General features: G+C 48.8%; 1 protein-coding gene across 8 annotated transcripts in view; it reads right to left on the bottom strand.

The window, feature by feature from the left end:
• Positions 1 to 4,664: 4,664 nt before the first annotated feature.
• Positions 4,665 to 16,515, bottom strand: part of ECHDC1 (ethylmalonyl-CoA decarboxylase 1) — a 75,241-nt gene continuing 63,390 nt past the window's right edge. For all 8 annotated transcript variants that reach the window (XM_033937425.1, XM_033937422.1, XM_033937420.1 and 5 more), the window contains one exon: positions 4,665 to 6,767. In XM_033937425.1, the coding sequence (XP_033793316.1) occupies positions 6,365 to 6,767 (403 nt within the window). In that variant the 3' untranslated portion in view covers positions 4,665 to 6,364. The remainder of the gene's footprint in view (positions 6,768 to 16,515) is intronic.

The following is a 16,515-nucleotide window of genomic DNA, read 5'->3' as shown; positions in this document are numbered from 1 at the left end:
GAGCCTCGTGGGGATCGGGGTCGGGTAGAGAGCCGAGGTACTCCCGCGAGGCCTCTCCCTTCTGCTCGGCGGGGAGATCTCGGACCCCTTCTCCGCCTGCCAGACCTTCGTCATTCTCCAGGTTTGTGCAGGATATGGCGGGTGCTTTGGGCTTGGACTTGTTGGCAGGTTCCCATTACACCAAAGAGTTTTTGGAGGAGCAGGATCTTCCTACTCCCCCAAGGGAATCCCCTCGCCTTCCACTGAATAAGGTCCTTCATCAGACCTTCCTCAGAAATTTGGAAGCCCCTCTTACGGTCACGGTGGTGCCGTCTAAGATGGAGTCGAAATACCGGACCATTCCTCCTAAGGGGTTCGAGAGGGCACAACTCTCTCACCAATCGCTCCTGGTGGAGTCGGCGCTCAAGAGGACGCAACCTTCCAGGGTGTCTGCAGCGGTCCCACCTGGGAGGGAAGGGCGGACCCTCGACAAATTTGGTCGTCGCCTCTACGCTAACTCTCTGATGGCGACGAGGGTCCTAAATTACGCCTTTGCATTTTCTTCGTACTTGCGTAACATGGTGAAGGACCTCCCCAGTTATCGGGACGTCCTACCTGATTCCCATAGGGAAAGGTTCGTCACCTTTATGTCAAATCTCTCTCAACTACGCCTGTACCTATTCCATGCTGTGTACGACGCCTTTGAACTCGCCTCGAGGGTATCGGCCTGTGCGGTGGCTATGCGCCGGCTGGCGTGGCTCCGTACCCTCGAGATGGACCCCAACCTGCAGGAGCGTTTGGCGAATTTGCCCTGCGTGGGTTCTGAGTTGTTTGACGACTCCTTGGAGGCGGCGACCAAACGTCTGTCGGAGCAGGAGTGCTCTCTTGCCTCCCTGGTCCGCCCTAAACCTAGGGCCCTGCCGCAAAAACCTTTTCGGCAACCCCCGAGAAGATACCCGCAGAAATCTACGCCGGCCTTCTCGAGACCTCCGGCCCGACGCCCACCCCAACAGGGTAGGGGAGGTCAGTCAAAACCCCCAGCGCAGGGAGCGTACAAGCCGTCGCCGTCCTTTTGAAGGGATGTGCGGTTGGGGGCGGGCCCCCTCCGCAGTATCGCCGGACCCCCTCCCCATTGGGGGTCGACTCAGGTCCTTTTACGGGGCTTGGACCGAGATTACATCCGACGCATGGGTGCTCCGGACCATCTCCGAGGGCTATTCGCTCAACTTCTTAGCGCAGCCTCCAGACATGCCACCCAGCGCTTGTCCGTCCAGTCGGACCCAGTTGGCCCTTCTGGCCGAGGCCAGGGCCTTGTTGAGCCTACGGGCAGTGGAGCTTGTCCCTCTCGACCAGCGGGGTCGGGGTTTTTACTCCCGTTACTTTTTGGTCCCGAAAAAGACCGGGGATTTGCGCCCCATTTTGGACCTCCGGAAGCTCAACAGGTTCCTGGTCCGGGAGAAGTTCCGTATGTTATCGCTTCCGGTTTTGTACCCCCTGTTGGAGGAAGGGGATTGGATGTGCTCCCTGGACTTGAAGGAAGCATATACCCATGTTCCGGTGCATCCCGCTTTCCGCAAGTTCTTACGGTTCCAAGTGGGAGATTTGCACCTTCAGTATCGGGTCCTTCCCTTTGGTCTGGCGTCGTCCCCTCGGGTATTCACGAAGTGTATGGTGGTAGTCGCGGCGGCCCTGCGCTCTCGGGGGCTACAGGTCTTTCCCTACCTGGACGATTGGCTGATCAAGGCCCCGACCAAGGAGGGAGTTATCTTAGCGACCCAACAGACTATCATCTTACTTCAACGTCTAGGGTTCGAAGTGAACTTTCCCAAGTCTCAGTTGTGCCCGGCTCAGTTTCTCCAGTTTACAGGAGCCGTGCTGGACACGGTTCGCCTCCGCTCTTTCCTCCCCCCTCCTCGGCGGGAGGCCTTGCTGCGGTTAAGTCGCCAAGTTTTGAGGCGATCCGTGGTGTCGGCTCAGCGGATGATGATCCTTCTGGGCCACATGGCATCGACGGTCCACGTCACTCCCTTTGCCCGCTTGCATCTGAGGCTTCCTCAGTGGACTCTGGCCTCTCAATGGCGGCAGGATCGAGACCCAGTCTCTTGTCCGATAACAGTGACTCCTTCTTTGAGACACTCGCTCCGTTGGTGGACCAACTCTTCCAGTCTTTCAGGGGGTTTGCTGTTTCTCGTGCCTCCGTGTCGCAAGGTCCTGACCACGGATTCCTCGGAGTACGCGTGGGGGGCACATCTCGACGGTCTGCGAACGCAGGGTCTATGGTCGGCCGAGGACCGTCTTTGTCACATCAATGTGTTGGAGCTTCGTGCCATTTTTCTGGCTGCTCGAGCTTTCTGCCATCAAGTAGTGCTCGTGCGGACGGACAACCAGGTGGCGATGTATTATGTAAACAAGCAAGGGGGGACGGGCTCTTGATCCCTATGTCAGGAAGCACTGCGCCTTTGGGAATGGGCGGTCTCCCAGAACTTCTTCCTGCGGGCGGTTTATATTCAGGGGAAGGACAATTGTCTGGCCGACAAACTCAGTCGTCTCCTTCAGCCGCACGAGTGGTCGCTCAACTCCCGAGTGCTGCGCGAGGTCTTCGACCGCTGGGGGACTCCTCAGGTGGATCTGTTTGCTTCTCCGGAGACTCACAAACTGCCCCTTTTTTGTTCGCGGATGTACTCCCCGGACCGTCTCGAGGCCGATGCCTTTCTTCTCGACTGGGGAGAGAGGTTTCTCTATGCGTTTCCTCCTTTCCCTCTGATCTTGAGGACCCTGGTTCATCTGAAATCGTCCAGGGCCACTATGATTCTCATTGCGCCTCGTTGGCCTCGTCAGCACTGGTTTTCCCTGCTCCTTCAACTCAGTGTCAGGGAACCTCTACTTCTGCCTGTTTTTCCCTCTTTGCTGTCTCAGAGTCGGGGTTCGCTGCTGCATCCCAATCTTCAGTCCTTACATCTGACGGCTTGGTTCCTTTCCCCTTGACTTCGGCGGTCAGGGAGGTGTTGGAAGCCTCGCGCAAGGTCTCGACTCGGCTTTGTTACTCCCAGAAGTGGACCAGATTTTCATCCTGGTGTTCCTCGCACAGTCTGGATCCGAGTTCGGTTCAGGTGTCCTCGGTTCTGGAATATTTGTTGCATTTGTCCAAGTCTGGGCTGAAGACGTCTTCTATTAGGGTGCATCTTAGTGCGATTGCTGCTTTCCACCGGCGACTAGAGGGGCGATCCCTCTCTCTTCATCCTCTGGTGGTTCGGTTCATGAGGGGCCTAATGAATGTTAATCCTCCTCTGAAGCCCCCTCCTGTGGTTTGGGATCTTAATGTGGTCTTGGCTCAGCTGATGAAACCTCCTTTTGAGCCTATTGACAAGTCCCTTCTTAAGTTTCTCACTTGGAAGGTGCTCTTTTTGATTGCGCTCACGTCCGCTCGTAGGATTAGTGAGCTGCAGGCTCTGGTTGCAGACCCGCCTTTTACTGTGTTTCATCATGACAAGGTGGTTCTACGCACCCATCCTAAATTTTTACCTAAGATTGTTTCTGATTTCCACCTCAATCAGTCTATTGTTCTTCCGGTGTTCTTCCCGAAGCCCCACTCTCATCCAGGTGAGGCGGCACTTCACACGCTTGACTGTAAGAGGGCGTTGGCCTTTTATCTCCAACGCACCAAATCTCACCGGAAGGTTGCTCAATTGTTTTTGTCCTTTGATCCTAATCGTCTGGGACACCCTGATTCCAAGCGCACCTTGTCAAACTGGCTGGCTGCTTGTATTTCTTTTTGCTACGCTCAGGCTGGTCTTACGCTTCCGGGTCGAGTCACCGGGCATAAGGTCCGGGCGATGGCAGCTTCTGTTGCGTTCCTCCGTTCTACTCCTGTGGAGGACATATGTAAAGCTGCCACTTGATCTTCGGTTCATACGTTCACCTCCCACTACTGTCTGGATACTTTGTCCAGAAGCGACGGCCGGTTTGGCCAGTCGGTGTTACGTAATCTGTTTTCCTAAATTGCCATCCTCCCACCTGCCCTTTTTTGGTTGGCTTGGAGGTCACCCACATGTGAGAATATCATGCCTGCTTGTCCTGGGATAAAGCACAGTTACTTACCGTAACAGGTGTTATCCAGGGACAGCAGGCATATATTCTCACAACCCGCCCACCTCCCCGGGGATGGCTTCTTTGCTTGATATGGAACTGAGGACCACGAGGTGGAGATGCGCCCTCTAGTGGGCAGGAAGGCTAGCACATGCGTGGTGCAGTGTGCAAACTTAAAACTTCAATCAAGTTTGCTTGAAAAGCTGTCCGCGCTGGGGCTCCGTAGATGACGTCACCCACATGTGAGAATATATGCCTGCTGTCCCTGGATAACACCTGTTACGGTAAGTAATTGTGCTTTTTCTAAGCACTTGCGAGCAAAACATTAGTAAACTAAAGCCATAGCCATTTGCTTGTTCATGCTGCTCTGAGAAAAATCAGGGAAGTGACAGAAGTGGAAAAAAAAGGAGACAACATTTTTACAACCTTAAAAGTTTTAAGTAATCAGAGGGAATTTTTCTTTTTCTAAGCTCATGAGCTATCTGCCTGTGGATAGAACTTAATTTTAGAATCCAATAAGATTACTTTAAAACAGGCACTAATTTCATTATTACTTCTGGCCAGAAATATGCAATATTTCTTTTTTTGTATTTCCTACATATTTTTTTATTTTTCCAAGAAAGATTTTTCATTTTTTTCTATTTTGTGCTTTTTTTTTTTTTTTTGTATATACAAAATACATTGCTTTACCCTTCTCTGGAGGTTGTCAGGACCTGTGGCAGTTGCACAATATTTGCTTCAACCTCTCGCCCCTCTCATACCTTTTTCAAACTTACTTTGGAGCACTTTGCCAATTCAGCTCCACAATCTAATCTCTGGAGTGAATTACTGCACACAATAGGGCTAGTCAATTCAACTTCCAGGGGGGGGGGGACAGAATCCCTTCTGCACATCAGCAGTCACCAAAGTTCAAGCCAGGCTGAGAGACTTGAATAACGGGGCCAAAAGATTTACCAGAATGGGCTTCCTCTCCCAATATGACTAGGCAAGGGAATCCATTCTGTGAATTCAAATCAACAGACATGGAAAAAAGCCATGTAATAATCAAATTCATCTTTATTAATGCCTTTCATGTCTGGGGAGAGCCATACATGTTATCAAATTTTCTGCTCTCCAAAGGAGGGTTAAAAACAGACTTTTTATACCTAATCTGACATTTTGTAATAATTATCATGTTAGAATACAATGGCACAGTTGATCACATGACTTCCTTCCCAGGAATACATCACATCATTTTACATTTAAATCCTAAATTTGCCAATGCTAAGCCCAATTTCTAAACCCAGCAGGTGTCAGTATTTTACTTTTTTCTTATGTACTTTACTTTTTTACCTTTTATAGCTTTTTCATAACCTTCCTCAAATGTAATGTGCATCCTAATCTATGGAAAGCAGACATCTGTTTTTTGTTCTCTTTGTAAAGCCTACTTCCTATTTTTCTGCTACCCGACAATGGGATCTTCCTGACAGTTCTTAATATAAGCTTTTCCTTTGTTTTAACTTTGTACATATCAGCTTTTTTTTCCCTCTCTAACTCGGGACTATTTTTTCTTTCCAAGAACTCCAGCTTAGAATCATTCAGTTTGATTCTATCATAGCCAATTTAAAATAACCTTTTACAGACAGTTCCACAATTCACCTGATTCATTTATCCCAAATAATTTCAAAATTAATCTTATATCATCTTGCATGCTTTTATTTTCCAGTTTTAATTCTTAATAACAACTGGGCATGCCCATGGTGTCTTACATATCATCAATAGAAGCCACTGCTTTCCCTGCATCGTTGGCATGGAATGCTACTATTTGGGTTTTTACTAGGTACTTGTTACTTGGATTGGCCTCCGTGAAGACGTGATACTGGGCTAGATGGACTACTGGTCTGACCCAGTAAGGCTATTCTTATGCTCTTATGATAGCACCTGGAGGTGATGTTCTGCCCAGTGAAAGAGCAGACGAGCTTCCAGAGTCAGGGACACTTTCTTTGTTCCATTGTCAGAAAAGACCCTGACTGCATGGCTCTCCAAAGTCTTCTGTAATTTCACCAAAGCCAAACTATTGGCCCTCAGTTCCGATTGACCTATTATTTCCTTTGGGAGAGTGTCCAATGCCCCTGAATGGGATGACGATTGCACAGAGCAGCCCAGCCCCGAATATGGCGTCAGTTGTCACAATCACCCAGGAAGCAATCCACAGCGGCTTGCCTTTGGACAGGGTTTGTGGAAGTGAACATACTCAGTACAATACATTAATACCTTTGGGAGGTTTTGCTTCCAAAAAGTCAATCTTAATGGTTCTCAATTATTTGTGTTTAGATCCTCGAGCCAATGCCTGTAAATTGGCAGGCCCACCCCATAGTGTTCCAAAAATTTCCTTCTCACTCTTCAAGGCGTCCTCCAGTGGTAATTCTCTTCCTGCTGTCACTACCTTTTTCAAACCTTGGATTACTTCAACTGGGGCCCCTGTATATTGGGATAACCAACGCTGTGCCTCTTCTAAAGCTTTCCCTTCATCTGATGGTAAAATATCATCTATCAGTCCTGCATTTAATGCTTTCGCAGGATCCATTCTGAGAGCACCATTTAGCAGTTTAAGGGATTGCTGGCCACCAACGATTTGAACTAGCCTTGCACCTCCTCCCCAGCCAGGGACCAAGCCCATGTGCTTTTGCACAAAACAGATCTCGCTTCCTGGTGTCATTAACCTGTGGGATAAAAGCAATAATAGAATGAACAAATATATTAGCACTGACAAATGTGATAGTTTCAACAGAAAATATATCTGCTAATATGTTTATTAGTACTTATGGACTGCCCTTCGCAGTAACAGCAGATCAGTTTACAAATTTAAAAGCAAAAGAAAGGAACTTCATTAAAAGGAACAATAAATATAATCTAAAAAAAAGGACTACAAAAGCTGCAGTCTGGAATCCCTCCCTAAGTTCCAATTCAAAAAGGTCTAATTACAGTAGATAATAATAACCTTCTAAGAGTATGCTAAATTGAAAAGATTTTCAAAAGGCTTCTAAATTTAGTATAAGAAAGTTCAGTACATAATTCGATAGGAAGAGAATTCAATAAATATGGTGCAGAAGCAAAAAAGGCAGAATTTCGTATTGAAGTCAGTCTTGCCAGGTCCACTGAGGGTAGATAAGAGACAACTGCTGAGTGTTGGAAGAACGTAAATTTCTAATTGGTCTGTATGGTACCAAAATCTTTGATAACTAATCAGGTGTACCTAAATGTAAATCTTTGAAAGTGAAGATTAATGTTTTGTGCACTAATCAAAATTTTGCAGGCAGTGGTGCTCCTTCAAAAGCAGAGTCGCGTGCTTTCATAACTACTGTGAAAAGGTTGCCAACTGTCAAAAAAGCTACTGATAATTAGGGGGATGAGAGACAAAAAAAGGGACTCTGATACTCTAGCCTAAAACTGCCTCATTTTTGTAACATTGTACAGTGGTGATAAAAATTCAGGTACAATACATTCCTGTCCCAAACAGCATACAATGGAAGGTAAAGTGACATGACTAATGTTTCAAGAGTGTCAATGGCAGAATCAGAATTTGAATCTTGGTATTCCCTGTTCTCAGCCCATTGCTTTAACTACCAAGCCACTTTCTCTCCTAGTGCAGTTTCTCTTGGAGACTTGTTCTGATTAAACTGGACTTCTGCAGAAGTATAGAGAACTGCTGGGTTAACAACAACAACAAATTCCTCAGGTTTTACTTGACTTTTTATGCTACTGGAAGAAGTGAAACTAGCTATTGCCTTAAAGGCGAAAAAGGTCAAGAGTTCAGGAGGAGTGTCATGACTCTTGTCTCATTCCACTGCAAAGGTCAATCAGCATTCAAATAAATGAACACAAACTGCAAAGGACCAGTGAGGACAAAAGACCAGTAAAAGCAAGGAGAAATTAGGTTCTTACCTGCTAATTTACTTTTGTAGCTTCTCCAGACCAGCATAGGTATCTTACAAGTGGGTATATATCTCATCATGACCAGCAGGTGGAGACTGAAACAAAACTCTGGAATAGTGTTCAGTTTTGGACGCCACATTATCAAAAAGATGTGAAGAGAATAGAATCAGTCCAGCGAATGGCCACCAAGATGGTCTCAGGACTCAAGGATCTCCCATATGAAGAGCGACTAAGCAGGCTGCATCTATATTCTCTCGAAGAACGCAGAGAGAGGGGAGACATGATAGAGATGTTCAAATATCTTACAGGCCGTATTGAGGTGGAGGAAGATATCCTTTTTCTTATGGATCCCATGGCAACAAGAGGGCATCCGCTCAAACTCAAGGGTGGGAGATTTCATGGTGACATCAGGAAGTATTTCTTCACCAAAAGGGTGGTTGATCGTTGGAATGGCCTTCCAAGTCAGGTAGTTGAGGCCAGCAACGTGCTTGACTTCAAGAAACGATGGGATAAACATGTGGGTTCACTTCGGGGAATTGCTTAGGGGAGTGTTCTTTTAAGGGGAGGGTTCTTTTGTGTGGGCAGACGTGTTGGGCCGATGGCCCTTTTCTGCCGTCATATTCTATGTTTCTATGTTTAATAGGTACCTTTTCCTATTCTGATCAGTCTGCCAAATAGCCAAGCAGAACAAAGAACTTGAAACAGAAATAAGCAAGACTCCAAACAAGAGTAATAACTAATATATCTGAAGGCTGTTGGAAATCACAAGGGAGAGATCCCAGCAAGAAAATGTCCCCACAGCTCGCCAGCTACACCAGCCAAGCCACAGCTGCTGTTCTTCAATTCTCCCCAGCCCTAGAAAAATACTAGAACCACAGAAAAAAAACCCCAAAATCTGCATGTGCAACAACCACAAAAACAAAATGACAATAGACAGGGTGGGGTCCTATGCCGGTCTGGAAAGGCTAAAAGAAAGTAAATTACTGTATTTCTCCAAAAATAAGACATTGTCTTATATTAATTTAAGGCCCAAAAAAGGTACTAGGTCTTTTTTTTTTTTTCTTTTCATGTACAATGATCATCTCTCCCTTCCTCTCTTCTACCCCAATACTTCCTATTTCCTTTCTCTCCCCCCACATGTGCATCATCTTTCCTCCCCTCTCACCCATCCCCTTGTGCAGTATCTTTCTATCCCTTCCTCCCATCCCCCCTGCCACCGCACCTCCCCCTGCTGTCCCTTTCATCTCTCCCATCCGAACCCCAACCATGAGCCGAAATACCTGGAATCGGCAGTATCGGCAGAACAGATTGCATTGCGGCCTGCCCTTCTCATGCCGCATCACTGATGATGTCATCAGCAACGCTGCACAGAATGGCTGGGCATGAGAAGGGCAGGCCGCAATGCAGACTGTGCTGCCGACGCTGATATTTGTTACCAGGTATTTCGGTCTCACGGTCAGGGTTCAGATAGGAGGAGGGGGAGGGAGCACTGCTGCCAGTGACTAGGGCTTATTTTTGGGGGTAGGGCTTATATTAAGACATACCCCGAAAATCATGCTAGGGCTTATTTTCAGGGTAGGTCTTATTTTTGGGGAAACATGGTAGCAGGTAACCTACTTTCTCCTTTAGCAACTCTCCAGACCGACATAGGTAATTTTACAAGCAGGACACACCAAAGCAGTCCCCATCAAGGGTGGGACCCCCACAGGGCCAACACCAGAACACACTCACCGAACACTATGTCCCGACACGCCTGAATGTTCACACGGTTATTAGAGAATGACACGGTGAAAAAATTGGTCCCCGTCACCGCCCCGTCCCCGTCTCACCATCCTCTGCACCGCCCCGTCACCGCCATTCCCTTCACCGCCCCGTCACCGCCACTGCCACCCCATTCACCGCCCCGTCACCGCCACTGCAACCCCATTCACCGCCCCGTCACCGTCACCGCTGCATATATAAAAGCCTCAAACGGGTACGATTTTAAATACTTTTCTTTATTTACGTATAAAGGAAACATTCTTTAAAACTTTAAAACTTAGTTAAATATTAGTTAATAACTATACAAAAACAAACACGACATGTACTTTTAATGCTTACAATGTTAGCCTACATGGTAAGTAGACGCGGCCGCTGTACCTAATCGCGGCAAAGATCTCCCTGCCGTGATTAGCATAGTGACTGCGGCTACGGCTGCAAGTCTCCCCTCCCCCAGCGATCACGGCAGGAGGGCACCCAACCCCTCCTGTAGACCCCCCCCCAACGGCCCTCCCGACAATCGCAGCAGAAGGGTACCCAACCCCTCCTGCCGGTCCTCCCAATGGCCTCCCCTAAGATCGCCAGCAGGAGGGTACCCAACCCCTCCTGCTGGAGACCCCCGACGATCGCAGCAGGAGGATATCCAACCCCTCCTGCCAGCTCCCCAACAGCCCCCCTATGATCACTGGTAGGAGGGTGCCCAACCCCTCCTGCCGGCCCCCCCAACGGCCCCCTATATCGCCAATAGGAGGGTACCCAACCCCTCCTGCTGGACCCCCCCCCAACGAACCCTCCCACCCCAGAACCCCCTTAGTCTTACTTTCCAAGTTGGACCGGACGGCTCCTCACACGTATGGCCAGCAGGCTTGCCTCCGTCCAAATGAGGCGGGCCCGCCCCTACCCTGCCCAACCCACAGGATCCTAGGGCCTGATTGGTCTAGGCACCTAAAGCCACTCCCGCTATAGGAGGGACAAAGATCTCCCTGCCGTGATTAGCATAGTGACCGCGGCTACGGCTGCAAGTCTACCCTCCCCCCAGCGATCACGGCAGGAGGGCACCCAACCCCTCCTGTAGACCCCCTCCAACGGCCCTCCCGACAATCGCAGCAGAAGGGTACCCAACCCCTCCTGCCGGTCCTCCCAATGGCCTCCCCTAAGATCGCCGGCAGGAGGGTACCCAACCCCTCCTGCTGGACCCCCCCCCAACGAACCCTCCCACCCCGGAACCCCCTTAGTCTTACTTTCCAAGTTGGACCGGACGGCTCCTCACACGTATGGCCAGCAGGCTTGCCTCCGTCCAAATGAGGCGGGCCCGCCCCTACCCTGCCCAACCCACAGGATCCTAGGGCCTGATTGGTCTAGGCACCTAAAGCCACTCCCGCTATAGGAGGGGCCTTAGGTGCTTTGGCTAATCAGGCCCTAGGATCCTGTGGGTTAGGCAGGGGAGGGGAGGGGCGGGCCCGCCTCATTTGGACGGAGGCAGGCCTGCTGGCCAGACGAGCGAGGAGCTGTCCGGTCCAACTTGGAAAGTAAGACTAAGGGGGTTCCGGGGTGGGAGGGTTCGTTGGGGAGGGGTCCAGCAGGAGGGGTTGGGCACCCTCCTATTGGCGATATAGGGGGCCGTTGGGGGGGCCGGCAGGAGGGGTTGGGCACCCTCCTACCAGTGATCATAGGGGGGCTGTTGGGGAGCTGGCAGGAGGGGTTGGATATCCTGCTGCGATAGTCGGGGGGGGGGCTGTTGGGGTAGGCAGGAGGGGATGGGTACCTTCCTGCCGCGATCGTTGGGGAGGGCTGGTTCTGTCGGCATGAAGGGCGGAGTCAATGCGGCAACGTGCAAGTTGGATCGAGAGTTGGAGGAGACAGACAACATGGCGGAGACATCGAACACCCGGTCACGAACACGGTGAAACACAGGTAAATAGCGGTTCCTAGAAGGGGGAACATTGGCCTGCGGGGACAAATCTTTTCACCGTTTTTGCGGGCGGTGAAAACTTTTGTCCCCGTGTCTGTGGTGATTTGGCTTTGGAGTCTCCATAACCCGCAGCCAAACCGCAGCCACGCCGCAGCTGCCTGCGGGGATCGCTCCCCATGTCATTCTCTAACGGTTATGTCTGACAAAGGAATGCAAGGAAGACCAAACAGCCTCCAGTCCACTGGAGGCACTAGCAAAGACAGCCCAAGAAGCTGCCTAACCACGAGTGGAATGAGCTTTGAGAAATTCTGGAACAGGCTTTTTCTGAAGAAGATATTCAGACACAATAGTCTCCTTGATCCAACGCATAATGGTAACCTTGGAAGCACCATCCCCCTTACAAGAACCCGCAAGAAGGACAAAGATGATCTAATTTCCTAAACTCCTGGGTCCTTTGCACATAAAAGCGAAGAACCCAACAGACATCTAGCTTGTGCAACTGTTTCTGCTCTGAAGATCCCTCCTGACTACCCAACACCGGGAGGACCACTGCCTGATTGACATGAAAAGGAGAAACTACCTTTGGCAGAAAGGAAGGAACAGGCCGCAATACGACCCGCTCCCTAGAAAACTCCAGGAAGGGAGTCCTACAAGAGAGAGCCTGCAGCTCCGAAACACATCTAGCAGAAGTAATAGCCACCAAGAAGACTGCCTTAAGAGTAAGGTCCTTCAATGAGCAGGCACCCAAAGGCTCCAAAAGGTTGGGGGGGGGTGGGGGCGCACCAGCCCGGACAAGACCAGATTCAAATACCAAGAGGGAACAGACTGTTGCACGGGAGGCTTGAGCAATTTGGCCGCCTGCAAGAAGCAAACGACATCAGGAATGGCAGTTAGCTGCTGACCTTGTAACAACCCACGAAAAGCTGACAAGGCCACAAGCTGAACCCGGAGAGAAGACCAAGCTAGGCCCCTGTCCAGGCCATCCTGCAAGAACTCTAAGATGTGAGGCAGGGAAGCGCAAAAAGAGACCGCTCCACGTGCAGCACACCACTCAAATATGTTTAAATCATTTTTATTAGATCACAAACATAGCAATGAACAGAAACACATCATAGTTTTCAAACATTACACAAATCCAATCCCCACCCACCCAACCGACCACCCTCCCTCCCACCCTGGCAGCAGCGGTAACAAGGTCTATTGAGGATAAAGCAAAAAGAGGAAATAAAATCAATTAAGTACCCCAAAGTTGGTTTTGGACGTAAGGTGTAAAAGTCAAACTAAAAGGGTACCAACATTGAGAATACAATCGTCCAGCCTTGGTCGACATGTCCACCACTTCACGACGTTCCAATAACATTTGATGTAGCATTAATGCTCTCCATTGGGGGACGGTTGGAGATTGTGGCGAGAGCCATTGTAACAAGATACACTTCCGTCCCAGCAACACAGTTTTTCGGAAGAAGGCTGCACAGCCCGGTTTGGGCGGGTGAAATCGAATCTGCATAGTGAAAAGGAAATTGGGGTGAAGTCTCCAAGAGCAATTCCAGAGTCGTGCCACCAAAGACACCAACTGTATCCAAAAGGAAGATACCAGGGGGCAAGACCAAAACATGTGTCCAAACGATGCCAGAGGACAAGCACATTTCCGGCAGCAGTGGTCCACACTTATCCCCATCACATGTGCCCTCTTTGGCGTATAAAAGGCTTTCAGTATGAACTTATAATTTCGTTCTCTCTCAACCGAGGACATAGTAGTGGCCCTTCCCAAGCGAATGCCTCTACGAATCGCATCAGCAGAGATGGGCAATTGGAGGTCAACAGACCACCTCTGAGCCAAGGTGGAAAAGTCCCAAGTCACCCGCCTGTTCCTGTAGCCACTTGTGATAAAATCGTAGTGGTGTGGACTCTTGAGCTGTAAGTGCAATCGCTTCTTGCAGTCTGTCTTGAACATCTTCCTGTAGCCTCGTCGAAGTCAAGGACTGTAAATAGTGTTTAAGCTGTTGATAAGCAAACCAGTCTGTAGGCGATAAATGAAACTTCATTTGTAAATCACTGAAGGAGATCGGAGAGCCATTATCTTGTACGGTCTGTGACACATATTGAAGGCCCCCGCGGGACCAACGTCCGAACACTGGGGAATCCATGCCAGGTAAGAAGTCTCCATTGCCGACTATTGGAAGGCAAGGCGTATGGTGCGGAGAGATCTGCAATCCCTTACACAACAACTTCCATGCTGTGCGCATCGCTGGTAAGAATGGATGAGACTGCAGTTGAGGTAAGTCCAGCAACTGGGGAGCATGGAGGAGATAGCTGAAATGATAAGGCTGAAAGGAAAAACATTCAATCACAGGTAAAGAAAAATCAGAAGTGTTACAGAACCAGTCATGAATATGACGTACTTGACATGCAAGGTTAAACCGAGATATACATAATAATCCTAATCCCCCTCGAGCGATTGGAAGCATTAACTTGGCCAAAGAAATCCTCGCTCGTTTACTCTGCCATAAGTACTTTGATAGATGGGATCTGTAAAGTGCAATATGTGGTGCAGTTAACATGATAGGGAGCATTTGCAGGATATACGTCCATTGGGGCACTATCATCATGTTATAAAGAGCTATCCGGCCGGATAGTGAAATAGGGAATTTCCGCCAGCCATTCAATGTATTAGAGGTTCGATGAAGCAAGGGCGATACATTGGCTGAATATAGTCTATTTAAATTTTGGGGAATAACTACTCCTAAATATGTCAAGGAAGAAGATGCCCACTGTAAAGGGAATTCTCCCGGCCAAGTCTGTCATACCTCTGGAAGTGTGGGGAGTGCCAATGACTTCTGCTTATTTAGCACCAGACCAGAGTAAATGTGAAACTCATCTAATATTTCTAACGCTCGTGGTAAGGAGCTATGGGGGTTGTCCAATGCCAGCAAGAGATCATCCGCAAAGGCTAGCACCCGTAATTGCGACGCACCCTCTGGTAAACCCATAAGTACATCATCTTTTTGGAGGGTGCGTAGCAATGGGTCCAAATATAACAGAAAAAGTAAGGGAGACAATGGGCAGCCCTGCCTCGTCCCCCTACCTATAGCAAAGGGGGAAGATCTCACTCCATTAACCAACACTGAGGCCGTCGGACCAGTGTATAATGCTTGCACAGCAGATAAAAAGCTAGCGGGAATCCCTATATATTGTAAAACCTGAAACAGGTAATGCCAATTAACCTTGTCAAAGGCCTTCGCCGCGTCTAACCCGACAAGCAATCCAGGGCGATGTTCTCGTTGTGCGCGAGAGAGAGCTAAAAGTATCCGCCTGACATTAACTGTGGATTGTCGATTCCGAACAAATCCCACCTGCTCGGGTATAATGATGGACGACAGAATAAGGGCTAGCCTATCGGCCAGTATTCTAGCAAGTATTTTAACATCAACATTCAATAAAGATATTGGTTGATATGATCCTATGTCTTCCGGTGGTTTAGATGGTTTTGGGATTAATGTAATCAGGGCTTCATTACTGTGACGGGGGAAAACCCCTCGTTCTTGAATAGTTAAATAATAATCCAAAAGAGAATCACCTATAGAGGGGGATAAAATCTTATAAAACTCAGGTGAGTAACCATCAGGTCCCGGTGCAGTACAAGGCCTCAATTTTTGTATTGCCTGGGTCACCTCATGCACATGTAATGGTTTATCTAATCTGGATATCTGGGTTGACGTCAGGCGAGGCAATCCAGCATCTGCCAGATAGTCACACACATCAGGACCCATGTAAGGACCAGGTGACGCATAAAAGGCCTCAAAATATTTCTGAAAGCCAGCCGAGATATCCACCGACGAAGTTAAAAACCTCCCCGAGCTCTCCTGTATCATGGGTATGTATCTAGATCCCTTCCAGCTCTTTGTTATAGATGCTAGCAATTTCCCGGCCTTATTACCATATTTATGAAACTGAAATTTACGGTAAAACAATAACTTCTTGGTACGTTCGTGAATTAGGGAATTGAGCGCCACCAACACCGCCCTATACGCCTCATTGTTAGTCTCCGATGGATCTCGCAGTAGGTCCTGTTTCAACAATACTAATTGTCGTTCAAGGTCTACTATGCGCTGTGCTATACGACGGGTTCTAGTAGTGACATAAGCAATAATATCTCCACGCAATACCGCTTTGGCTGTATCCCAAAATAAGGTTGGTTGGTCAACATGTTGGGCATTGTTTGTGTAATAATCCTCCCACTTTTCATTTAAGAATTTCTGAAATGGAGCATCTTTGTGCAAGTAGGAGGGAAATCTCCATCCAGACCCCGTACCCTGCCGACCACCCAGTGCCACATCAATCCAGATCATATTGTGATCCGATATTTCGAGGGGGCCTATCGTGGCCTCCGAGACCTTAGCAAACAATGTCTCAGAGAGTAATGTGTAGTCGAGTCTAGAAAAAGTGCCGTGTGCTCTAGACTGGTGTGTATAATCTCATTCAGTGGGATGCAGTAGTCTCCAGGGATCCACCAACCCCAAAGCTCTACACAAATAAGGAATACCCTTAGTCTGCTTCCCCATGGTCGTTCTCGTCGACCCAGAGCGATCCATAGTGGGGTTGTGTACTTGATTCAGGTCGCCCACCAAAATTAATGGGCAGCCCGGATCCTGCACGCAAATATTCACCAAATTCTGAAAAAATGCATGGTGATATCCATTTGGACCATATCCCACCAATAGTCTGAATGTCCCGCTAGGTCCCTCCACTCTCACTAAAAGGTACCGGCCCTGCGGATCTCGCCGCAAGACCTGTACTTTACCCAAGAAGCCCTTGCGAATCAATATGGCCACTCCGGCTTTCCTCCCCGGGGAGGAAGCAAAGTG

This window comes from Geotrypetes seraphini, chromosome 3 (assembly GCF_902459505.1).
Source record: "Geotrypetes seraphini chromosome 3, aGeoSer1.1, whole genome shotgun sequence".
Classification (NCBI taxonomy): domain Eukaryota; kingdom Metazoa; phylum Chordata; class Amphibia; order Gymnophiona; family Dermophiidae; genus Geotrypetes; species Geotrypetes seraphini.
Note: the sequence above shows the minus strand (reverse complement) of the source record. Positions and strands in the feature narration are given on the sequence as shown.